The 27,874-nt window shown below is 43.7% G+C and overlaps 1 protein-coding gene across 1 annotated transcript in view; it reads left to right on the top strand.

The window, feature by feature from the left end:
• Positions 1-27,874, top strand: part of PTPN9 (protein tyrosine phosphatase non-receptor type 9) — a 354,751-nt gene that overhangs the window by 173,150 nt on the left and 153,727 nt on the right. Inside the window, exons 2-3 of the mRNA XM_086959304.1 lie at positions 577-720; positions 11,362-11,451. Coding sequence (XP_086815430.1) covers positions 577-720; positions 11,362-11,451 — 234 coding nt within the window. The remainder of the gene's footprint in view (positions 1-576; positions 721-11,361; positions 11,452-27,874) is intronic.

The raw sequence follows: 27,874 nt of genomic DNA on the forward strand, positions 1-27,874 counted from the left end.
TCTCCAGGCGTCACCGTTTCTAAATTAAATAACATGAAGATTTGCTTTATTCATATAAAGCTCACTGAAGCGCATACCGCGCACACAAGTAAGGCGCCGATTTTTATTTCTATCCATGTACACTGGCTCCAGTGTGTGAACCAAACTGAATGAATAAACAGGAGCCGGGTGGGAGGGCACGGTTTGAGAAAATATTCCACAGAAGTCTGGTAGCACGGAGTACTTTCCGTCCCTGGAGACTACATGAAAGAAATGTGTTTGATATAACCTCAGTCAGGAGAGCCCTGGAAGCCTTGCGTTTTTCCAGCTGTTAAAGATATCTATCCTCTTTCATGTGAAATACGAACGGAGGGTCATTGTGGGATGAACTGAATTAGACAGGACATATTTGATTGGCAGAAAATGTAAGAATTTCAGGTACAGTATTTTATGATTTGTATCACAGATCGATTAATATATTAATTATTGATATTTTGTGATGAAGAAAACATCAGCAGGCAATAGTTATACCACTGTCTACTGACCATTGCCTTCGCCTTTGCATCTTCCTCCCTCACTCTCTGTCTTGTCCTTTAGGCTACCAAGAGGTTTCTGGAGGAGATCAACAAATGGACTGCCAATCACCATGTGTCTCCACTCTCCTGGAATGTGGCTGTCAAATTCCTCATGGCCAGGAAATTCAATGTGCTGAGAGCCATCGAACTCTTCCACTCCTACAGGGTAGGTGCTGAGCCTAGTCGCTCTTCAGTCTCTTAACGTTTGCCCTCTACAAGTCCACCACCTTATTGGACATCATACTTACATGTATCGTGAAGATGACAAGCAGATTTTTTATTATGTGAAGTGTATCTTTATTTTGACCCAAGGAATGCCATTTACATTATGTCTTTGCGGTGTTTGTATGGGTCCTAGCTTTATGTCCCCGTATCCTATTATGGTTGGGCATTACCACACCATATGAAAGAAATCTGCAATCCCAGCTTGACATCTTGGACAGCTATCTGGGTGATCAGGATATATTTTTTTGTAAAACTAGTGGAGTAAGGTAGGCGTATGAAGGAGGGTGAACTGTGTAAGACGTAACCTGGAGTTACCTGTCTTGTTCTTATTGTACTCATGCATCCAATGCCAGTCAGCGTCCAGTGGATAACAAATATCACCATCCTACTTGCTGTGAATTGTTATAATCGGTTGTGGACGATCTCCACATACGTGTTCAGCACAGATACCAGTCTGCAGCCCACCTACAGCAGAGTCCATGCCATTAGCGTTTTGGAGTTTCTGTGTTACCTTTGATGCTCAGGCCCTACCTACTCCCCATCACTGCTATTGCTTTCTCAGCACAATTACTCCCTTGCTCCCCTTTGTTTGCCCCCGTTCTTTTAATCAAATCTTAGTATTGATCAATTACAAGGAAGTAAAATATTCAGTTAAAATAACCCTAAACATCCATTGTTCACTGCCTTTTCATCTTATTTTAATTTGTAACATCTCATATTACATGCTGAGTCGGTTTCCAATGCTAGGTTAAAAATTGGAAAAAGGGTGAAAAATTAAGAATAGGAAGTGAAGAAAATTTCCATAAATACAAGGCTTAGGACCAGATGTTCCTCGGTCGCTGCCATTTGTGTACTGAAGGATAGAACTCAGTCTAAATTCCCCAAATGCCCTTGCTGTGAACCGTGCATGCAGGCTCTATGTATATTTTGCTATATAAAAAATCAATCAATCAATCATATCATTTGTAAAGCGCACTACTTACCCGTGAGAGTCTCAAGGCGGTGGGGGAAGGGGGGGTGCTGCTACTGTTCGAAGAGCCAGGTCTTGAGGAGTCTTCTGAAGTAAGTTTATAGATTCACCACCATGTCCTGTGCGTTGTAAAATCATGTAATGTTTGGTTACAAATACTTTCTGTTGTTGGCTTTGAATGCATTTGTGTTGTTAGCCGACTAGGAAAAGTCCCTTATAGGCCATCTAGGCCAGTCATTCACATGTTAAAGAATTAACAAGACTCTTCTCTATGCTATTTTGCAAACCTAAAATTCCGACGACGACGATGATGTAATTTAAAGCTACACATTTGTGAACTTTGTAATACAAGACACTCTTTGCCTGCTAACGTAGATGACTCCTTTGTTCTGGCCGCATCGTCGGTTGAGGCCCATAGAAGTCATGACACTGTTAATACTAACTATCCCGAGTTTAACGCACAAGTGCTCGACTTAATCAAGGATCTCATAAAAACCCAGCTACTTCCAATAGAGCGAACTTTAAACAATATTGAGAAGCAGATTGCTAAATTAATCAACCACACTAGCCATCCTAAACCACTAACCACCACCCCAGCTTCACTAGTCCCCACGACTGTCAATCATCTCAAGGCAGTCACCGCACAGAAATCTGCACCCCAACCCACAATACAAAAAACCTCCCTACCCATAGGAAAAAACACCAAAACCCCAACCATTGCACAAGCGACCCCTACAGGCACAAAGGGCGCCACCAAACAAGTACGAGGAAAGCCAGTAACAACTGCTGACCCTATTAGAACGAACTCAAAGCCCCCTTCGCCTAAACCCTCGGATACCCAACAAGCTACTGATGCACCCAGCAAACCAATTAGTACAAAGAGGCCAATCCACCTCCCCCCAGAGGCAAGCCCCTACACTGTGATTCTCACGGGGGTACCAGAACTGGAAGAACATATGAGTGAATCCACTTGGTCACTGAAAAATAAAGTTATGCAGTGGTTGCAGATCAATAGACCCCTTCCTTCACATTGTAAAAGTAGACTCTCCATGGTACGAAGAGTCCCTTGGATTGGGGAATCAAGGAAGAGAATAAAGGGGGACTGTATTATTATCAATTTTGACAACCCAGAGACAGTTAGTTACATATGTTCCTGGTCAACCTTGGAGAGAAAGGGAAGTATAGACACTAATCGTTTGTCCTTCTTCTATCCACCGAGGTTTCCCCGAGAACAAGACTTTCCACCAAGCTGGGACCAATCCCCAGGCTGGAGCTGGTCTCAAGTTGAAACACGTAACAGGAGGAGGGACTGGGATCATTATCCCTGGAACCCAAGAAGAGATCAACCATATGTAGAGGGGTGGAGAGGGGCTCCAACTAGTAACTATTTTTCAACCCTAGAAATGGTCGACTGACCATTAAACAACCAACTACCTTCAAATAACAAGCTCATAACCCCCCCCGTCTCCTGATAGCCTAGGGAAATCTCCAAGGAAACATGGGAAACTTGCTCCAGCTCAGCCCATTGCAGACCCCTCTAATACGGCCCCATCACACGGCTCCCCCGGGACGGGAAGTGCACAAAATGATGATCCTCAGGCTCCCCTTTTACCCTTAACCCCTGATCTGAATCTTTCACACTGCCCTTCAACGCATCATGTTGATGATCAATATATCTCAATCATATCTTGGAACATAGCTTGTCTTTTAAACAAAACAAAGGACCCAACCTTCCTGAACCACATAAATACTTTTGACATCTTAGCGTTCCAGGAATGTTGGGACCTGACATCTATAAACTTGGACGGCTATAGCACACATTTCACCCCATCCATCCAGTCATGCAGAGGTAGGCCCTCGGGAGGTCTTTGCTTGTACGTCTCAAACAGACTAAACGTATCATTAGAACGCGTTGACCTCCCTCCAACCGATTCTAGCTCAAAGTCTTTCGGTCACTTATTACAGGCCTTTAAAGTGTCCGGGAAAGAGGTAGTCAGTTCTCTCATTATAAATCTATATAACAACGTACAGAGAGATGACCAATCAAAATTTATAGAGTTTCTTTCCAAACTCATAAAGAAGGGCATGGGAGGGTCTTGCTTAGACAGACGCTTGATCATACTAGGTGATTTTAATTGTCATCTATGCCCATATAGTGGAACCAGGGTTTGTGATCAAAGAGCCCCAAATGGAGAACATACTACCCATTTTGAACATTCAACCATGGGATCCCAACTGAACAATCTACTACATGAATGGGATCTGGGCTTTTTTAATGATTTAACAGTGCCCCCGACTGACTTCCTACCCACATTTCATGGAAGGGGATCGCTCACGACAATAGATTTTTTCCTCTTGTCTCACAGTCATCATGGCGATGCCCTAGAATTCAACAGAGAGGAGCTGATTCTGAGCGACCACTACCCCATCAGTGTCAAAATATATTCCCCCTCCAGTGGTACTAAGTCTAGGAGCAACATAGAAAATCTTTACTCACATACCTTTTCTCTTTCGTCAAGAAACGGATACACTATAAAATGGGCAAAAACTGATACCTCGAAATTTCTTGAAAATGTGATCAAAACTGTCCCTGATCATTTTCGGACTTGCTTAGAACACCCTCCCAACCCACAAGAAATTATACCCGCCTTTGACCAAATTGCTTTGCAAATTAGAAAAAACTTGACTAGAACCAATAACAAAAGCAATGCTTCTAAGAGCCACGGTTGGTTTGACCACGAGTGTTCAAACACTCATAACATTTTGAAGGCCACCCTCAACAAAACTCCAAAAAATCAGGTGGAAATTAGATCCGCCCGTGCCGCTTACAAACGGGCAATTAAGATCAGAAAAAAGGAACTGAAAACCGCTGCCTGGGAAGCTCTGTTGAAAGCCAGCACCCTAAGAGACAACACGGCCTTTTGGAGGGAGGTCAACGCACCCTTTTTTTAGTGACAGGACAACTGACCGCATAGAAATTGCCATCACGGAAGAAGTTTGGATAAATCACTTTACCGAACTATACAAACGAGATGACTGGATTGAACCACTTAACCCTGTAACTCAACCAACGGAGAGTAATGAGTCGCAAACTAACAACCCGGAGCCGTTCCCAATATCCATCTACTTTAATCACTCTGATGTGGAACTGGCTATCCTTGAAAGTTCTAATGCCAAAGCGCCCGGCCCAGATGGAATCCCTATAGACCTATTTAAAGATAAGATTCAACTGTGGGCACCTATTCTTACAAACGTTCTCAACTCTTATGCCCGTAAAGGATTCCCTGCAACATGGCAAGAAGCGATCATTATACCCATCTTCAAAAAAGGTGAAAGAACGGACCCTAAATGTTATAGACCTATCTCCTTATTGGACTCCATAATGAAGGTGGCCGGGAGAGTCCTGTTGAACCAACTACAAACATGGGCACAGGAAAATAACATTCTGTCTAAATTCCAATATGGGTTCGTTTCTGGCCTCGGGACTGTGGAACAATGCTTAAATCTAGCTCTGATCATCGACAAATACGTGTTGGCCAAAAGAGGCAATATATACATGACTTTTGTGGACTTAAGCTCTGCTTTTGACTGCCTCAATCACAGCTTACTTTGGTCTACCCTCACTAATATGGGCGTCGACCCTAACATCTTAGCTTTCATAAAAGAACTCTATCGAGGAGCCGGGGCCAAGGTTCGCTACGGAAAGGATGGAGCCTGCACGAGCAAGTTTCCTATTAAAAGGGGGGTCAGGCAGGGTTGTATCCTTGCCCCCTTTCTTTTCAATTTGTACATCAACAGCGTCGCCGACTACCTGGCCAACCTAGATGTTGACTATCCAAAAATAAATGGGCTTGCGGTTCCAATTCTTTTATATGCGGACGACGCCGTTATCATGTCAAGGACTCAATTAGGGCTTCAAAAAGCTTTGTCTGCCTTTTCTACCTTTATGGACTCGAGAGGTCTTAAGATCAATGTAAGTAAAACCTTTACAATGTGTTGCAGCAACAAAAAGAATACCTCTTGCAATACGTTCATTGATGCAACCAAGATCAGCCTTACAAAAACCTTTACATACCTGGGTATACTCTTTAGCAACAGAGGCACATGGAAGAACGCCGTACATACCCGAAATTTGGCTTTCATTAGACAAATTGGAGCCCTGAAGAAATTTGCCACTAAACTAGGTGGGAAACCGGTTAGGATTCTGTTGGACATATTTGCTGCCAAGTGCGTCTCTACCGCAACATACGGTGCAGGCATCTGGGGCCTGGCGGACTGTGGAGAGATTCAAACCAACGAGAATGCATTTTTAAGATTTTTGCTGGCTGTTCCTCGATCCATTTCAACCACAGTCTGCCATAATGAGCTAGCACGTGTATACATCTCGGACACAATTAAAATCGCACCAATCCTATTATGGCATAAAGTATGGTCCTCGGAAAAAACGGTGTTAAACCAGGATGTAATTAAGGATTGTATGGCCTTAACTAACTCAAGAAAAATACCCTGGCTCGCCTATGTACAGAAATTTCTAACCTCACTGGACTTAGCCGATATGTACATTAACCCCACAACGTGTCAAAAGATTTCTAAAAAGGACCTCAAGGCTCGCTGTTTAGGCTTACTCTCAGACAGACGTTCTTATCTGGAAGGTAATAAATCATCGATTGCCAACCACAACCTCTTACTTTATGATGCCGGCATTCCATCTTACCTCTCTCCGATCATTACAACTTATATGAGAATGTTGCTAACAAAGATGAGGACGGATTGTTTTTTCCGTCTACTAACATTCCCCACCATAAATGACTGGTCGACTTCCCTGGTGGTCTGTCCTTGTGATAATGTTTCCAAGCAATCCAACATTCACGTTATCTTATTCTGCAAATTTTATGACTGGGGCAGAAGGAAACATCTTCTACCACTTTTTAAACTCTGGGGCTTAAGACAGTGCAGGCCAGCCTTACTCAAGCTTTGTATGCTCGAAGATGAACTTACAATCAATGCAGCTACTAGCTTTTTGAAATTTGCAGTAAGGTGTAGAGCGTCTATGAATTAACTGTCTTCTGTTCCCCGACAGTTATAATTTGCTTAAAAATCTATTTTTTAAACCTCAATTGTATGCTGTATGTCTTATGATTATATTTCGTACTCTTTCTTATGCTGTATCATATGTGCTTTTATGATTTTCCTTGTAAAAATCGAATAAAGCTTTATTTGAATTTGAATTTACTAAAAAGCTTCAGGCAAAGCTGAACAGAATGTGTAAAGGTTACAAATTCCTGAATTAACGAAAGTTTTACTTTTTGCCAAATTTACTAGATTGATATCAACTCCTCCCCACTTCTAATCATTTCCTATTAAACATAATAACCAAGACTGAGGAACATATTTTCTGTAATTTGGAAAACCGACATATATGCCCTCTGACAAAAAAATTAACTGTGATTTCCACATATGAAAAATGGGAACACCTCTCCCATGTACAACCCCTACTTAACCCCTTCCATGCTCATGACGGAACCGTTCCGTCATGAGCCGATAGGCTCATTAGAACCTTCAGCACAGCGCGAAAATTCGCGCCGCGCTGAAGGGGTTAAGTGGCACGCCATTGTTTAGGCCTATCTCTAGTTATAGATTACAATGCTGCATGATGCGGACAACGATCCAGTTTGACAGACTAATTTCTCGAATCCTATAGCTTTAAATATTTTGAAAGCCTTTCACACTGCCATATTCCAGTGAATGCATCAGAATATTCCGTTCTGAAATTCACTAAGATAAGTATCGGGCCTTGCAATTCTAACTTGAAATCCTGGTACGTTATGTTGTGTAGTTTCCACCCTATGGTAGTAAATGCACGTTTGTGCACAGCATAATGTTTAGGTTAGTGCCAGACTGATTCCATGCACCCTCTCAAGATATGTCGTATAGGCCAGCAAGCTTGCATTGCAACCATAATCCCCCCTAACCCTAGTTGGGTGGCAAATGGATTTGGCAACCAATGTACATGACAACCCCATTCCCCCTCCCAGGAGTTGTGGTAACAAATCTAGAACCCTTTTAATGAGTCACTCGTGCTCTGTTTCTTTCAGAGAAATATACAAGAAATACACAGTGGGGTGTCTTAAATTTTTATTGAACCAACGCGATTCTTGTGTAAAATATATGTGCTGCCATGATCAATAGACAGAAGCAAATGAAAGATATTAGAAGTGCTAGGATAGTGAACAGGGTGAAAAGTTCCCACATCGTGCTGAAACAATGTATATATGCAAGCATAAAAAACCTTATAGAAATCTGGCGTGCTCCTACTATGTGTCCCCTAACTTAAGTGTGTAGGACGTGTGTGTTTTCTGCCAAGAAGCCCTGTACTGGGTGATCCAACCCATGTTACCCCTAAAGGGAAAAAATGTGGTCCCCATCGTGGTCACAAGCTGAGCACCCCTCGAAGAGTTCAGCGTGCTGCTGGGCCGAAGCATTAGCATGTAGGGACCTCACCAATGACGGCAAGTGCTCCTCTGCCCACACCCAGAAATAGATTTTTATTTATAACAAAAGACACCCTTGCCTTGGGCCGAGATCTGGACCAGGCTGCTATTGTTTGTGTGTTATAGACAGCTGTGTCGCCGTATGTATGAAAACAAAAAGCACGTTTGCATAACGTATGTATAAACCTTGTACATGGTGTCAAGGTCGCATGATGGTGTTCTTGCAAAGTTGATTCTGTAAGTAAGTATAGTTACCAGGAAACTAATCCAGACTGTCACTGAAGCAAATGTGTGTCCCAAGTAATCATGTAAAAGTGAACACATTTAGGAAAGACCCGTGTATATGTCAGTAAGACAGAAGTATGCCAGAGCCAGAAATCCTGGTGCTGTGTTTAAACTTGTTCGCAGGAAGTCACCATGATTATGGAATATCTGTTCTTGACCCTGCAGATGGGTGCAAGTGACAGTCTATCACTGTCAGATGAGCATTTTAAGGTGTTTTGTGGCTGATGCCAAGTGGAGGCTGATGGTGTGGTGCATTCTATCTCCCTGGCTTGAAAACTCTAATGGATTCTATTTATAAAAAACATTCTAGTTAATCAGTAGGGATTGGCATCAGCAAACATTAGTGGCAAACCTTCTCATCTGTTATAGCAGTCCTACAATGATTGCCTGTATGCATGTGCATCAAATGGAAAGCTCTGTGTATGGCCTGGTGAACTATTTTCAGAGTTATGCTCTTGGTCAAGCCCTTTCTTCATCTCACTACATTTAGGCAAGGATCCACCTGTTTAAAAAGTAACATACAGAAGGCCATACCTTTGAAGTTGAATCACCTTTGCTCCTTTTTTCCCCAAACATTTTATTTAGGTATTTTTCCATTACAATAGAACATGACAGGGCAGAGACGTCATAACGTACACATCCTAGTCATCATGGATGTATCCGTTTTAGGATAAGGCGGTTGTGGGGTACAGGGTATGGTCAGATTAGGGGAATAGTTCTGGCGGACCTCCGCTGGGAGGAGAATAGTGTATGCTGAGCGCTCCATGCCGAGTGTTTGGAGGAGAATGCTGTTCCAATGTGTGTTCCATTTTTGGGTACCTCTTGAACAGTAAACATGGCGTAGGGGTGAAGTTACATAACAGTTTCAGGTTTATGGGATCATAGTATCAAGGGTGAGGGTTGGTAGCAGATGGGAGAACAGGAGGTGCTTCAGTAGGGGTCGTGGCCCTGAGTAAGAACTGGAGTCTGGGGCAATGCACAGGGTGATTCCAGAGCGGCTACTCAGCAAGGGATGGACGCTGTGGGTAAACGTAGTGTACTTGTCATTGTGGTGGGGGGGGGGGGGGGGGATCGAAACCTGACGTCTCAGGGCTGCAGAGTGGGTGTTCACCTCCCACATCACCTTGTGGAACTGGCATGAGTATAGGGTCCCACCCTTCCACTACGGGCCGCATGCAGATGCGGCGAGCCTCCTCCTGATGTAGATTTGTGCTTTCGGCTACTCCCCATCAGGAGAAGTGCTGTCTGCCATTTTGTCAGGAGCAGTGGCTGGGACACCCTCCAATGTATGGTGATAATTTGTGTGGCAAGCAGTAGTGCGAGCTTTGCAAAGCGGCCCTGAACTATGTTTTTTCCCTCGCTTATAGATCCCTAGAGCCGTCGCCTTTCATGTACTTGGTTGTGTGAATTCCTTAACGGATGCCAGGGTGTCATGCACTTCTGGCCAATATGTAGCTGGGATGAGACACTCCCTCATCATGTGCCGGAGGTCCGCGGTGTCCGAGTGGCATCTAGGGCATGTGAGGTTGGCAGTGGGGAATATGCGGTTTAGTTTTGTCGGGGTAAGATAGGCCCGTGTAAGACTGTGTATTGGATGAACTTAAATCGTGCGTTGAGAGAAATTACTTGGGCTGATTCAATTGCCTTGTCCATTCTGAATCGAGTAATGGTCGCTCTCCCTATTTTGTCTCCAGGGCATCAGGGAGACCCCCGGTATGTTCTCTGATTTCTTTATGTAGCCATGTGACAGGATGGCCCCCTGTGCCCATATTGCACAGTTTATGGATGAATGCATGTGGGGGGCTCCTCATTCACTGTGCGCCACATCCTGTGGCACATCGCTAACAGTTGGCCATGTAAGAGGACCTGGCCCTGGAACATCTCAGGGATATTGTAATAATAGCCATGTAATGAGTAGCAGCACAGCGTCATGAAGCCGTTTTTCTGAAAAGCTCTCCAGCCTTGAAACCATTGGTCCATCTGGGCCGCAGCCAAATATTTCCCTAAACTCTGTTTGCACCACAGGAGATTGCACCTCTTCATACTAACTCCAGCCCTTTAAAATAGTATGCCTACTAACATTTGCCTAGATCTTCAAGCACAGTCACTAGGTTCCTTTTTTGTGCAATCTGTACCTTACATTTTCTTGACACAATCACTTTGCTCACTAAGGAATTAGTGTCCTTCCACCGTAACCTCTAGTCCTAATAGCATATTGAATCTAAGGTCCTTCATTTTGACAGCTAAACAGTTATAAACAAATACTTACCCACTTCCCTATAACTGAAAAAGCTATTGAAGTTATATAATTGTATAAAGGGCTCACGCTGTAACACAGGAGCGGAATTACGTAAGTATACACCTCTATGCAAGAAATAAAAGTCAATTGATTCACTGACTCCTATGAAAAAACTTTTAGAAAATGACTCCTCATACCCTCTTCTCTCTAGTTTAATATTGCAGTCTTTTATTGTGTGGTACTTGTGAAGAAAATGGGTAATGTCTGTACTACAGACAACCTACCTGTCCATGCAGACGTGGTTTCTGTGGCTGGGTTTTGTGGGCTCCCAGATGTACACCAGTACCTCTGAGGTCATTTGTAATCCCAGTAAAGTGGCAGCAGACAATGACAGTGGTTGATGGGCATGCACCCATCAGTTCAACTGGATGGACACAGAACTGTAGTTTTCACAGATGCCCTTGTGAATTTCTGTCACCTTTAAGCTTAAAAGTGTGAACATCTGGGTCAAGATTATGCGTATAAGTAGAAGCATGAGATGGCCTCAGAACCCTTCTTGCATCTTATTTTTGTGCTTGATCTTTTTTGGTCCTGCAGGAAACCCGGCTGAAGGAAGGCATTGTAAAGCTGAAGCCCCAAGAGGAGCCTCTGCGGTCTGAGCTTCTAAGTGGAAAGTTCACTGTCCTGGTAAGTTTTATCTCCAGACTTGTGGGGCCAATAGTGCCACCTGCAGATTGCATGTCAAAATATCGAAGGAAAAATGTTTGGAGCCAAAATATCCAGACCTAAATATCGTGAACGAAGTTAATGTTAAGATAAGTGCATACATGTAAGTGTACTTGTACTATACTTGACTCCACTCCTATGTACCTGGAAGATGATATATATATATATATATATATATATATATATATTAGAGCAAATTGCGCAAGCGCTTCGGGAGGGCTCACCGCTTCATCCGACCCTCCAGTCTGTATTTGGCTCCTCTGCAATGTTCACAGGTTCCCCTGAAATTAAAATTGGATCCGACGCGTTTCGGGGCCACAAACGCCCCTTCCTCATGGACTGTGCGCAGTTCAACACCATGTTCTCTTCACGCTGGTCAAACGCGTTTTAGTTTGAACAGCTGGCGTCGTCCTCCCTGAGTGGGTGGGGTCTGGCAACACCGGGACTCATGGTCTACGTAGTCCCGTGAAGTGAAATAATGATTTCACTTCACAGGACTACGTTGACCATGACAACTTCCTTTTGCAATTTCCTATAGGACCTTTTAGACACGGCTAAAGCCCGAATGGCTGAACGGAATTACAACAAATTTGGCAGAGAGGTAGTTCTCAGTTCCGACTTTTGCCTTTTGCTTATATGGTTTCAATCTGTACAGCAGTTTCTGAGAAAATTAGGGTTAAAGTCATCTATATATATATACGGCGGCGGCAGGCTTGCTGGAGAATAAACACCTCAATTGAGCACTTAATCTGGGTCTGTTCCTTCGTCATTTGGATTCTGTGAGCTGGGGCGGCTGCTTCAGCCAGTGTGACAAATTTACGTTTATATATATATATATTATATATATATATATATATATATATATATATATATATATATATATATATATATATATATATATATATATATATATATATATATATATATATATATATATATATATATATATATATATATATATATATATATATATATATATATATATATATATATATATATATATATATATATATATATATATATATATATATATATATATATATATATATATATATATATATATATATATATATATATATATATAACCACTTCCCTGGACAGAAAAGCGCGGAGGTCAGAGGGGAAATCTTTGGAGGATCTTTATTTCTCAGATGCAAGCGTTGGTAGCGGCAAATGCATTTCGGCATGTCAAATGCCTTCCTCAGTGCCCATGCACCAACAAAAAGTTTCGTAATGGCTCCGTCAATGCTGCTTCGCTATATGATGCGGTTGACACTAGGCTCCTCCCCTTGTGTGTTTAGTTCACCTGTTGGAGATCACGTGAGGGTATGGGAACTCCAACTCCCAGCATGCAACATGTTCATGCTGCTGGGCCGGTGGTGTGGGATGGCAGAAACTCTGCTTCTGTGTCTTTTGCAGCGTAGATGGTGTGACTTCTTGGATGCACCTGCGTCACAAATTTCCTCCTCGGCTCCCCTCGGGCTGCTGGGCCAGGTAGGCAGGAATGACCCTGTGCGGGGACGGCCGTGTGGCCACACAACGTCCTAACGGGGCTAAGTACCACCCTCCGCACTGCTCCTCCCGTCTGCTCCGGCGTACACCAAAACTTCTCGATCCCTCGAGTACAAACAACACTGTACGCAGTGTAAATGCCAGTCTGTTTTGGGTATCTTGTCAGCAGGACCTTCCGGAACGCGCTCCTGGCTTGGCGCGAATATTTGAAGAACCACTTCCCTGCACGAGGAAAAACCTTCCTTTGGGAAAAGCTGAATAAATATATATATATATATATATATATATATATATATATAGGGGCAGTGGATCCGCGGATTGTACAAAGATTGGCATCATAGCATAAGCGCACCGTCCCGATCACACGCTCAATTCTAATTGGTTGTCAATAAGCATGGGCGGATTTTGCGGATCCACGATCCGCGGATTTTGCGGATCGTGGATCCGCAAAATCCGCAGATTTTGCGGATCCACGGATTTGGGGCTGGGCTTCCATGCGAGTGCACATGCATCTTGTGTGTATAAAAGGTCAGAGAAAGATCAGTTCAGCAGATGAAGAGAAATAAGCTCCTGGTCACAGAAACAGCACGGGTATTGCGCTCGTGAAAGTCACGGATGCAAAAGCCTCTATCCAGCATCACAGCTGATTTTCCATGGTAGAGTTGGGAAGAAGGCACACCTGTCCAGCCTCGACGACGCTCACGATTGTTTTTGGGCTATTGAATGAGTCACTGAATTTGAGCATCAACTAGTTCGAGCGACCATGTGTGTGTTACTATGCAATTGCCCCGAAGGGCGCAGGGGTCCCTTGAGTGAGCTGTCCATCATAGTGGGTGAATGGCGGGAAGACGGTGCAAACCGCGAGTGTGTGGGCGGGGCCAAACGGGCAGGGCTACCATGCGAGTTCACACATGCTTCTTGTGTGTATAAAAGGTCAGCGAAAGATCAGTTCAGCAGATTAAGAGAAATAAGCTCCTGGTCACAGAAACAGCACGGGTATTGCGCTCGTGAAAGTCACAGATGCAAAAGCCTCTATCCAGCATCACAGCGGATTTTCCACGGTAGATTTGTGAAGAAGGCACACCTGCCTCGACGACGCTCACGATTGTTTTTGGGCTGATGAATGAGTCACAGGAAGGGCATGTTGTAAATATTTTAGGATGGCGCCGGCAAGCTGCCAGCGCCATCCTAAAATACTTACTAAATTAGCTTCAACAGGAAGCTCTAATAGATAAAATCGAGCACCTGCTTTATTTTATCTATTAGAGCTTCCTGTTGAAGCTAACTTAGTAACTATTTTAGGATGGCGCTGGCAGCTTGCCGGCGCCATCGTAAAATAGTTACAACAGGCCAGGCTTCAACTTTTGCCCCCGGAATAATCAGCCGCTCGCGGATTTGCGAATTCTTGGTATATTCGCGGATCGCGAATTTACCGGAAATTCGCAAAATCCGCGAGCGGAACGGATTTTCCGCTCATACTTAGTTGTCAAGCGGTTGTAAACATTCGAATCCAGGAACTGTTGGCAGCCATTTTGTGCCTCTGTAGAAGCGAGGATGAAGGAGTCTGTGAAATATGTGTGCAAAACGTGAACAGGGGCAGGGTAGACTCACCCTGACCCCTTAGGCCTGCTCTGGGGGTCCCATAAGGACCCGTAGGGCAAATAAAGTCGGAAAATTTTGTTTAAAAAAAAGGAAGACGCGGGATGCGCGTAGGATCCACGATTTTGCTATCGAAAAAACCTATGTATTTTTTAGATCTACATCAAGCTTATGTGTTTAGATCTTGGGTGGCTCTAAAAAGAGCTCTTGTGTTTATTAAGAGATTTTAATATCTTTAAGTAAGTACTGATGCAGAGTCTAAAGTTCATGTGGAAGAGTCTGTTCCCTTCATCTGTAAAATGTACACCATCTCTCCCATAGATGCCATACATATTGAAACGCAGATTGTTATGGTAGATGGTCCCCATTCTATAATCTCTGAGAAAATCAGAAACCGATTTATTCACGTTTCCTAGCTTTCTCAATTTGTGGACAAAATTGATAAGACCGGTTCCATTTCTGCCTTTGGCAAATGTTAGAATAGACAAAGGCAGTTTGGGGAAAAAGTGACATCGGTTCTCCAAAGGTGTCCTTCATAAGCATTTCCAGACCTACTCCAGTCAAAGTGCATAGGTCATTGCCACCACAGTGCACAATGAGGAGGTCAGGGTGTTGGAGATGTAAAAAGGATTTCACCAGTGGCATCAATTGGTGCCACTTTAGTCCTCTCTGTCCAATCCATTTAATGTCTACGTTTGGTAAACATAGGTCTTTGTGAATTCCTTTTTGTTCTGCGTACCTTTGGCTCCAGAAAATAAAGCTGTTTCCCACAATCCACACTCTAAGCATGTTGAAGGGAAGTCTGGATGCACTCAGATGGTCTCTGTTAATGAAGTGGCAGTTTGAAAACTAAGATGTTCTAAAATGGTGGCTAAGATGCACTGTTGAAAAAAGAAAAGAAATGATTGGCTGTTTGACAACATTCTACTCTGGAAACTAGGGTACATGTTTGTGTTTTTTAAAAGCATGATTCTTATTGGATATCAGAAAGTGATTGAAAAGAACATTACGTATTATAAGCTGGTATATTGAGAAGTCAAGGACACTTGCTGTTTTCATTAGCAACATTGTGTGATGAACTTTTGACCTGTGTGCTCAGTTAACTGTTTCATGAAGTGTTTCTGTGGTAACAGGCAGAAGGCAGAATGGGGTAGGGTTCAAATATATGTAATTTGGAAAGGATTGCAATGTCTAACCAATAGAAATGTGTTTGGTTTTGAATTAATGTGGGAAGCAATGTGATTTGATGTGAAGGTGTGCATGTGTTGAAAATGAGAGGGAAACTTTGCCATTCTATGGTTCTGGTGAGAGGTGTTGAAAACAGGTTGTGAATAAGAAAATCTGCTGTGTGACACATACTTATTATTCTACAAAACAATTTGAAAGGTGAGTTATTGATTTGTGAGGGAATGTATGTGGTGCATTTTGTTTTTAATCGGAGTAATGTTTGTGGCTCCCAATCCACTGCCCCTGACCTTGCTCCTACCAGGTCTTTGAGGAGAGGAGAGGGCCGGACGTGGCGAAGTGGTCCCAGAGTGGTGGAGTCTCGGAGCAAAAGAGAGGTGGTGGCGGCGAAATCTGAGTCACACCTGACAGTGGCAGCGGCGGATTTCTGTGCCCGAGCCTGACGTGCTGGAGTCAAGCTTACGATCTCGGCACCCCGGTGACACTCGGACCCACCGCCCACCGCTCCCCCACCGCGCTTTACCACTCCCAGCGTATCTAGAGCGCCCAGAGGTGTTTAGAGCTCACAGAAGAAGCAGCAGCGGTGGCTGTGGGAGCCGTACGAGCCGGGGGGACAGAGGGGGAGTTTCTGATCTGCAGCCAGCAGTCGGACAGCCCAGCGGACCCACCTGCTTCCACTTTCCTCTTCCTCCTCCCACCTCTCGGATGGTGCTGAGCTGAGCCAGGCAGCAAGAGGTGAGCGTGAGCGCACCCCCCCCCCCCAGTACCCCCAAACCTCACAGCCATCTTGCTGTCAGGCACTGACACTGCGTGCACCTAAGGCGGCAAAGGGAAGGGTAACAAAGGGGCAAAGGAAATTCAACCTGAAAACCTCCCCACCTTAAGCTCCCACCTCAAGCTTCCGCCTTATTTCAAGTCCATCAATCTATCTACCCTCACCCTTACGCTTCAGCATCAGCAAAAATAGAGCCAGAGAAGCTAGAGGGGTTCGAGGACCAGAGGTGCAAGAGGCTTAGAGCTCGAGTCAGAAGCTGGCCGGAACTTTGTAGAGGAGGCAGAAGCAGCCTGCAAAGAGGCATAAGAAGACACAAGGAGACCCCAGGACAGAAAGGGCAGAAGGACCCAATAAGGGATAAAGGAAAACACCAGAAATACTAGAAATGAGGTCTGGGAAGCAAAGGGACAACACGGCAACCACAAACCCCCCGAAAAGGCTAAGGAAAACAAAGAAGAAGCTCAAGAAGGACTCAATTGACGTGAGCGATGAAGGCGATGGAAGTGGAAGGGACCGGGGAAAGAACGAAGTAGAGGAAGGATCCCCCTTGGTCTCCCCCTTGCTCACCAGCCCTGGAGGCTCCAAAGGTTATGAACACCCACGCAGTTACAACAGCAACAAATACTGTTTTCAACCAAAAATCTACACAAAATTTGCATTCATCAAAGACCTTAGCACAGCCCTCTATCTAAATAATGCCAACACAATTGACCTACCATCACCACTTAACCCAACCAAAGTACACGGAATAACCTCAGTAGAGCAGTAGTCAGAACGAGTGGGGATGGAGGAAAGGAACCAAGCTAATTCCCAAAAGAGGGACCTTATCTCTGAGCACAAGGCCCAACCTGCAATCAGCGACGTAGCAAGCATAGGATCCCCGGGGGAGCAATCAGCACTGGTTGACGGACAAAGACGAGAAGGGGCCGACTCAAATACAGGAATAACAGCTAAGAGCATCGTGCAAGATCACTCAATTGAAATAACAGGAACCACCACTGAGGGTCACGGCGGACCAGATATGGCAACAAAATGGGGGCTCCAGGACCTGCCCGCCCCAGGTCGACTTTCTCCGAATATATATCAACAACCCAAAAGGAAACAACACCCTGCAAACACAAAAGGAAAACTACAGTGGTTAGACAAATAAGGCTTGCCTCCAGGACATGAATGAACCTTCCGCTTGGCCGGATCTTGATGAGGCTGGGCAATCAACTAACACAACAAAACAGGAAACAAGGGAACACGGCCAGCGCTCACTTCAAACCAACGACCAAGTACACGAGAAACGTGATAAAACTGATCCACAAACGGACGGAGCAGATCAAAGTCTCGCCCCAATACTAACCGGTACAAACATCCAGAGCCAACCAGCCCCTTATGACATACCACCCAGCATAGGATTTACAATACCGAGGCTAAACTATCTTGAAACCTCGTACCTTATTCCGGAAGAGTGGGAAGAACTGGTTGCATCCTACCCAGTAGAATCGGAGCGAGAACTGCCAGGAGAGGGTATCTGCGATAATCCAGGAAAAGAAAGACCGAACCCCAAGGTAGACATTTGGGTGTCCCTCCTGCAGACAATGCAACTATCAGTAAATGCCATTCAATACCAATCTGACAAGATGGACTTGCAGCTCTCTGTCCTCAACTCCCTGGCAATATTTGTTTTTAACATTGACGGCAAGCTAGCCGAGCTGAATGGCATGATAAAAAGAGCACAGCTGAGACTCAATTAATAGCATCAAACTGCTCTTGTATTACCATAGTGGACAAACTGGTAACGCTTCCAACAGCACTGGTCAACCTCCTTTATAAGGACGGCAGTCAAAAACAACCAACCATGCAATCACACGGAGAGAAGGCAAGAATTTACACCATCCGTGCATGAAGAAATACAGACTATAAAGCAGGAGAATTCAAAGACATCCATAGACCCATTCCCGCTGAGGGAACAATCAAACAACAAGTATATACCGGCCACTAACAAACAACAACTTGAAGAAATTCAAACTCCCGCCACAGAGAGTACAGCGCTCCCTGTTAAAACTAACCAAAAAGACAGAGCACTAACCCCTCCTCAAAAAGGAAAAGTGGGAAGAAAACAGAAAAGGAAGGGAAGAAACCAAAGGAAACTGACAGGGGTCATAGCATGGTGCAAGGACCGGAGCAGCGATCAACCAGCAGCAAACTCACCACAAGCCAGGCAGATTGAGAAGGGCGACGTATCAGTGCGCGAGCACACCACCACGGAAAAGAAAGAATCTGGGACAAAACTTGGAATAGACTCTGCACCGCCGAGCAGTTCCATCAACAGCACCTCGACCGAAAGCAAGAAAGACACTTCGAGCCCGCCACAAGCAGCCAAGAAGACTGGCAAAGACAAGACCGAAAAGAGGCACAACTCACAAACAGTCACAGACTCACCTGATAGAGAAAATCAAGAAAGAACCGAACAGAGCATTCAAAACCACACCAAAAATCCCACGAAGAAAAGGGACGAAAAACAACCTCAAGCAACTCCCGAGCAGACTGCAACAATGAGGGAAAACACTCCTAAACAAGAACTGCAGGAAATCAACAAAACGAACGACCAATGCAATGTAGCAGGACCCAAGGAACCTTCCAACCAAAGCGAAACCCTAATCAACACCACTGAAAACACCTAGCCACCGACTGAGGACAAGGCGGCATTACCACATTAATATTCCACCCTGAGTACCAATCAAGAGGCCCAATGGATATCCTAAACGGGGGAAATATATTACGGCTACTGAAAACCATAGACCGCCTTAAAACTAGATCATCAGCTGACATGGATTCAGTAGAATTTACGGAAACCTTGAGGCACCCCGGAGTAGGATCAACAAAAACAATATGGGTCACAGGAGAACTCCCTAAGAGACTACTAAAAGAAAAAGAAAAGTTTGACTCTTGGGGAATAAAATTAGAACTTTCTTCTCAAACAAGATATCCAGACCCCTTACTATACGACAGTCAACAAAAGAAAACAAAAGAGCTATCTATCAAAAAAACTGTCCTAAGAGGAGCACGAAGCAAAACGCCAGAGAACCTAGTGTATTTAGACCAGTCCGACATCAGAACACTGGCCAATGACAGCCGGCCCTTACCTAACTGGAGCTGGCGCGCAAGGACCATAAACGCGAAAGAGACAAATCAATGACAAAACAACACAAAATTAACGAATTCCACCAGTACCCTAAGCTTATGCTCATGGAATATCAACGGCCTAAGCGACAAGCTCTCAGACACAGACTTAAATTCCTACTTGAAAAAATTTGCTATCATCTCTCTGCAAGAAACTCCGTCCGACTCCCTACCAGCGCTGTCAGGATACAATCTGATCTTTCAACCGCCCACTCAGAGCTCACTGTTCGGCCACAAGAAAGGTGGTCTCGCCATATACAGCGTGCTTTCAGTGATAACGAAGGCAGCCCCACTAGACTACAACATAGCCGCCCCAAATGCACTGAAAGCAATACGACTATCATTCCGCGTGCAAGATACAAATGAGGACATCATTTTAGTAAACCTCTACTTGCACCCCAGGGAGAAAAAGAAGGGAACACAACAACTGAAGGAAGAACTCGTAAAACTAGTGAAAATAGAGAACACGAATATCCTAATTATCAAAGGGGAGTTCAATCTAAATATGCTTAGCACCTTGGACCCTAAAACCAAAGACGGCGAGGATCCGTTCGCCTGGGAGCACAATCATCAAGACTGTACCTCGGGAGGCAGAAGCACAAACACATCAAGGAGCCTGCTGGCCAAACTAGAAGAGCTGGGCCTTAGGGCACTCAATGGCAGATTTTCAGGCGACCGACCGCAGTCTGCAACATTCCACAGTACACTGGCAAGCTCTACAATTGACTTTACATTCTTCTCCCGCAGCCTGTACTACAGGGTAAGAGATTTTCACATCTGCCAAATGGATTACAGCGACCACCTGCCCCAGGAAACAACGATAAACACACCGACAATGCCAAACCCGCCAGGCGCCAACAACCTGGGTACAGACTTTACAACAAACGAAAGACGGGTAAAAGGTAAAGTTACCAACCCACAAACCCTTTTAGAGCAAGCGAAGCACGCTCCTCACGAAGCACAGTCCAAATGACCAAACCTGATAATATGTTGGGAGGTATTCACAAAAATAGGAAAGACCTAGCTGAAAGAAAAGTGCACATAAAGCGAGTAAGAAAGACCAGCAACGCGATACACGAGCCACCACAATTTCTGAAATGACACCATTCTAAAAAGACTGAAGACTCAGATTAACCACATTCTGCGAAGAGTAAAATAGACCCCTCCGCCTACCAGACGCTGAGACAGTTAAAAAGCGACTGAAGGAAATTAATATGGCAACTAAAAAAGGACGCAGACGAGACATTTTGGGGAAAACTCCTATACGATGCCAAGACAAACAACAGCGCACAGTTCTGGCAAAAGATCAATTGCCTGATCAACCAGCAAAGCCAGGCGATGGAATCCCATGTGACGGAAGATGCCTGGACAACCCATATTAGCACACACTTCAGCGACACCAACGAAACATGGAAAGAAACTGGCAAAGCCAACACCAGGAGCAAAGAATACTTGTCTCCACTCAAAGAATCCTCAACAACCAACGAAGCACTATCAATCACGACTCTAGAAATAACTAATAGGATTTCCAAAGGGAGAACAGAGGGAGCTCCTGGCCGTAACGGCATACCCCCAATAATATTCAAGCAGGCACCAGAATACTGGGCAACTACCCTAAACCAATGTTTGAAAAAATATGGCAGACTGCGACAATTCCACGATCATGGAGGGGGGCAATAATCTCACCGATACACAAAAAAAGGCGACAGAAAAGATCCAAGAAGCTATCGGTTAATTGCCTTATTAGACAACGAAGCAAAATACTACGCAGGCCTCTTACTTCAGGAATTAACATTATGGGCGGAAGAAACATCAGCAATCCCACTTAATCAAACCGGCTTTAGGAAAAACATGGGGACGACCACAAACATCCTTGCCTTGTCACTCCTGATCGACTCAGCTCTAGAAGGAAAACAACCCTTGTACTTTTTTTTTTTTATTGACTACAGCTCCGCCTTTGACCGCGTAAACAGAAATCTGCTGTGGCAAAAACTGAAAAGAATGAAAATTCCAGCAACACTACTGAACCAACTAATCCTCCTGCACAGCGATACATGGGTCCAGGTTAAACTAGGTACCGGCGACTTTTTAACTAAGAAAATTCCAACTAACACAGGAGTAAAGCAAGGATGTGTGCTAGCGCCAACTTTATTTAATCTCTTTATGGCCGACATATCTACCACACTAAACGAAAACAACTCACACATGCCAAAACTAGGGGGCACTCAATTGTAGGTTAGACTCTAACCTACTTTATGCTGACGACTTGGTGCTAATCAGCCGAACTCCGATCGGCCTACAGCGGCTCCTCGACATCACTGCGCAATACTCCAAAACAAACAAACTCCGTATTAATTATAGTAAAACAAAAGTCATGCGCCTCAACTATCGCAAGAAGAAACCAACATTTAGTTAGAATTGGATAAAAATAAATTGGAAGTCACAAATAAATATTGTTACTTGGGAGTGACTATTGACCACAGGGGGAGCTTCAAACCGCAATGTGAGGAGATAAAAAAGAGAGGCTTAATGACAGCTGTATCTCGAAGGAACTTGAAAAATAAGATCTGGCCAAGCTTCACCCCACTCCTAAAACTGATCCAAGACGAAGTGATACCATCCATTACATACGGTAGCGAAGCACTGAGAGGCAGGGATACCGGAACCTTAGAAATTACAAGAGCAATGCGGATGATGTTTGGCATCCCGAGATACACTTCTCCGGCGCAGATCCGACTCGAATTTGGGCAGGTTAAGGAAGAGCTTGCTCGCAAAGGAGCATACCTTAAGACTTGGTACAAAATAAGCATAAGGGAAGCAAACGCCCTTAACGCACTCCTCTGGAAAGATCTACAAAGGAAAAACTGCCGCCCAGCAAGACTCTTTCTGGAGGACGCAATAAAACAACTGGGGCCGAGTGAAACTATGGGATCTGCAAGGGAGCCTGGCATGTTTCAAAAAAGCTGTAAACAATACTGTTAGGAAAGAATCCCTCCTACAAGACAAAGCCTCACTAACGGAGCGAGCAAATGGCTGGCTGACAGTACAAACTTACAATAAACTCACACCACAGGCATACCTTCTGACCAGCTTCACCAAAAAAAGAATAATTCCTAAAAGTACGACTGAGTATTACCCTCAGTGGACCATATGGCCCCTGGCTGCGGTCCCCAAAACCAGCAAACTGTCGCCTGTGTGGAACTCACGAGGAAAACATCGTACATCTCATTACCATCTGTAAGGAGCTGCAGGAATCTACTGAGACCCCTATTCATAAAAAAAGGAATCAGGACGTGCTGATAAGCAAATCTGGCTTGCTTTAGAGGCGACGAAGTTCAAATGGCTTTCCGACTGGTAAAATACCTCGGAGCTGTAGAAAGCAGAATAAACACAAAGAAAGAACAAATGGAAATGGACAGCACACCCTCAATACTGTGAGTGCCAAACCATCAAGACTGCCCAGAGACTTAAATTGAATTAAAACACTGACATACTATCACTAAAAGCTATGAACATTCAGGATAAAGGTCAGCCAGCCTTCCAAAAAGGAATAGGTACTACAACACCTAACTTTGTATAGGAATGAGGGCCAGGACTGACAAAAGAAACCCTCTCCATAGAAAGACACGAGCACCTAATGGTAGACGGACACTCCGTTCTTTTTAACATTTTTTAACTGCACTTTGTAACATAGTTTAAATCGAATAACTCCCATCATCTATGCTGCTATAAATATTTATAATCCTTTTCTCTTTTACTGCTGATGGTTTTTGTAATGATTTTTATTAACTGTACAATAAAGTATTACTTATTGCAACACGCCTGAATGCAAAATGCCAAAGCTTCGCATCCAGGCAACCAGGGGAAGGATTCCTGGGGAATGCCCTATGGATAAGCTGGCCAAAAACATTTGCATACGCTCCCCTCCTCCCCCTCCCCCGATACCATTGATTCACAGGGTACTCAAGTGCAGAACCAGCAACATGATCCTGATCCTGGTGGCACCTCAGTGGGCCAGGCAACCCTGGCACTCACAGATAATGAAAATGGCACAAGGCGCTCCTCACAAATTCGGCATAAGGAAAGACTTACTCTCCATGCAAAACCGGGAGGTACTGCGCCCAGAGCCAGAGAGCCTTAGCCTAGCAGTATGGCTCCTGAAGAGTTCGCGCACCTAAGGTTACCTGAGAGCACCCTGCGGGTACTACGAGAGGCAAGGAGACAGCACACGATGGTGCTATGTGGCGAAATCGAAGAGGTTCACACAATGGTGCAGCAAGAAGAAGCTACACAAGAAGATGACGAGAGTCAACAGTGCTAAGGTATCTCACGCACCTGCTGAAGGCAAAGCCAAGTTCATCCTCGCTGAGAATACACCTGGCAGCTATAGTAGCCTATACAAGAGGAGAAACAGGGAAGAGTTTCTTTGCATCACAGATAGTAAAGAGATTCCTGGAAGGGCCAAAGAGGATTGCACCTCCAAAGAGGATGCCGCCACGGGCATGGAACCTTAATTTAGTCCTAACAGAACTCATGAAAGTGCCCTTTGAACCAATTCACAAGGCCTCACTACAAATGCTAACAATGAAAACAGCCTTCTTAGTGGCAATCACATTGTTGTGCAGGGTGAGCGAACTACAGGCGCTAACGCTACAAGAACCCTACATCCAGATACACAATGATAGGGTGGTGATGAGAACTGACCCACACTTTATGCCAAAGGTGTAGTCAAGGTTCCACATCAACCAGTTGGTGCAAATACCGAGCTACTTTCTTAAACCGGCCACAAGCGCAGAGAGGGCACTGCACACTCTGGACGCTAGAAGGGCAGTAATGCACTACATACAAAGAACGAAGGAGCACAGAAAGACTGAGCAGTTCTTTGTGACCTTCGCAAGCAGTTTTCTGGGTAGACCAGAAACAAAGGGAAACATCGCGCGATGGATCGCACAAACTATATAGCTCTGCCACAAACAAGCAGACCAAGAACTAGCAGAGGGGGCACGGGCCCGCTGTACTAGGAAAAAAGGAGCAACAATAGCCTTCCTGGCTAACGCACCCATTCAAGACATATGCCTGGCGGCACATGGGCTTCAATGCACACGTTCACTAAGCACTACTGCGTGGATATACAAATGAACAAGGAAGCACAAGTAGGGCAGAAGGTGCTTCAACATATATTCAACAATCAACGCTCATCTTCCACCCAGCCGCCACAAACATAACAAACCGCTACAAAGTCTATGCACAGCATAGTGAATCCAGAAAGATTCATGCTGCAAAACGAATAGTTTCTTACCTGTCTGTGTAGTTTTGGAGCTTGAAGATCCTTCTGAATTCACTAGCGAACCCACCCACCTCCGCCAGAAAGATGAGGCTGGAGAAGCAGGTGGTAGTACAAGGACAATACTGAAACAGACACCTTGAAGGACAAAGCGGGTAAATAACTTACTCGAACATTGCCAAGGATTCGCAAACAAAACACATACAAAAAAAAGAATCCGGATATGGCGCCCAAGGGTGGGAGCTTCCACAAGAAGCGTGCCAACGCCATGGGAAGGACACCAAAAGGTGGGACGTCAAAGCTCACCTGGGCTATGAAAAAAAGAGAAAAGACTATGATTCCGGACCCAACCACTAGACCGCTGAATAATGCACAGCATAGTGAATCCAGGAAGATCTTCAAGCTGCAAAACTACACTGACAGGTAAGAAACTATTCGTTATGGCCTATCAGTTTCCTAAAACGTAAGTAGTTGTAAATGTTTGTTATTCTTTGTTATCAGTACACAAATTTACTCCTATAATAACAATTGGCCTAGCCATTAACTCTTTCTTATTTATAAGGTGAGGAAAAGGCATTCTGTATACCTTTTTTTTCCCATGTAAATATAATCTCATCATACACAGTACTTTGCGTTGAAAAGGTGTTCTATAGGTTTTGCTGTGCATGTTTGCACAGAACACTCCTAGAACAAGACTCCTCTCCAGATTTATCAGAAATCATAAATCTGGACATGTTTGTGAATGCTACACCATCCTCCTATTGGTGTAGCAAAGCACAACGAGGAAAATTGTTTTCACTTCTCATTTTTTCACTTTCAATATATGCTGCAATGCACAGCATATATTGAAGGAGGAAAATGCCTTTACTGATTGTTTTTGTGCAGAAAGGTGTCCTTACTTGCAAAAAACAATCTCCACATGACACGGACATCCTTTTTTAACGATTTTGTATTTTTTTTGTTTTTTCAAAACGAGAAAATATGAGAACTGGGAAAAGAGAACTATGGTGGTTCTCAACAGCTTGACACACCAGATCCACCGACTGCTCTCCATATGCTATCAGCCATCCACATTTTACACAGTTTATTCTAAGTTTCCCTAATTGGGGACGAATATCAGGGTGTGCAGTAGAGGTTGATAGTGTTGTTCCACTCCTACTCTGGCCTTCTGATGAAGCAGGAGGAGCTTTTCTCAATCTCCTTAATTCCTCCCTTGCAAAGTTGAGCGGATGCTTAGATTGCAAGTGCTTCCGCATACTTGCAGTTCCGCACGAGTACTTTTTGTTGGGGAACTCCCCTTGAAAGCACTTCCTTGCATATACGGCAAGTAACTTTTGTTGCATTGACCTTTTTTAAGCCTGGTGGAAAGGTGACATTTTCCCAGACAATGCTGCTATATTTTTCCTCTGGTGGAGGTTCAGGAACAAATTCTTGCTCTCATGAGTTCTCTGAATCAGAGGATGATGGTGGATTAGCAGCCATTGTATCTTTAAATGAATCTCTTCTCCGAAAAAAGAAAGAACAGCAAATCTTCTCAGGAGGTCTTTCCCTAAGAAAAGTTCTAATAATAGTGATTAAAATGGATGGGGTCCTTCAATGGTTTCATTAGGAAGTGTAATGAACCAATCAAATCTCTGTTTTTGAAATCACATGGGGTGCACGTAGGATGCACACACTCAGCACGCAGCCTGCTTGCATAGTGCTCGCGTCCAGAGCGACTTTGCGAAATTGCATTAAAAATTGATGTACTTATTAAGAAAGTTGAAGAATATTATTTTTACAATACCTCCGATAATCTCTTGTCTTAATATTTATATTAAAGATATATATAAATAAGTTTTCCAACATTAAAGAAACCGCGGATGTCACGTCGCGTAATGTGTACATCTCGCATATGCGCCAAGCTTCACGCTCAAGTCGCATAGCAACCACGTTGAAAAAGTCGTACCCGTCAAACACCCTACGTGGATCCTAGACAGCGACCCCAAAATGGCAGACATGTTTTGCGCAGTAAACAAGCAGGGTGTTCGTAGGGTGCACAACTCCAAATAAAAAGAATACAAATAATTTAAGTATATTCTGAACAATATATAATAATGGAAAAACAAAATGTATGTAAAAAAAAAATATAAAAAAAATGTTTCATGTACTTTTAAAAAATAACATCTAAAAATAAAAAAGAATTAAAAAATGGAGTTAGAGAATATACAAAAAAACAATAAATCCATTTTAAAATTATTTTAAAAATCTTTGAAATTCACAAAGAAAACAGGTTTTGCATATATTATAGTTATGAATTAGCATTTAAAAAAACCTTAGAAGTTCACTGAAAAAAGCATAGGTTTCGGAAACGTTATAGTTCGGAATTAGCATTTAAAAAATCTTTGCAATTCACTGAAAAAACTATAGGTTTCAGACACGTTATAGTTAGGAATTAGCATTTAAAAAACCTTAAAAATTCACTGAAAAAACCATACGTTTCAGACAAGTTATAGTTAGGAATTAGCATTTTAAAAACCTTGAAAATTCACTGAAAAAACCATAGATTTCAGGGGTGTTATAGTTAGCTGGACATTTCACTCGTATAAAACCATTGAAATTCCCCCGTTATAGTTAGTTGTATTAACTATAACTCGCGCGCTCGAAATCCACTGTTGATAATGTCACATATTACATCATTCATGACATGGTCAGTGACATCACAGATGACATCAGTGATGACATCTCAAATGACATCACTGATGACATCATCCATGTGACAAGCTGATACACCTCATCATACAGTAGCATAACCTTTCAACACACATTATAAAATATTATATATCATGTTTGAAACCAGTGACACACCAATACACATT

This window comes from Lissotriton vulgaris, chromosome 2_2 (assembly GCF_964263255.1).
Source record: "Lissotriton vulgaris chromosome 2_2, aLisVul1.2, whole genome shotgun sequence".
Lineage (NCBI taxonomy): Eukaryota > Metazoa > Chordata > Amphibia > Caudata > Salamandridae > Lissotriton > Lissotriton vulgaris.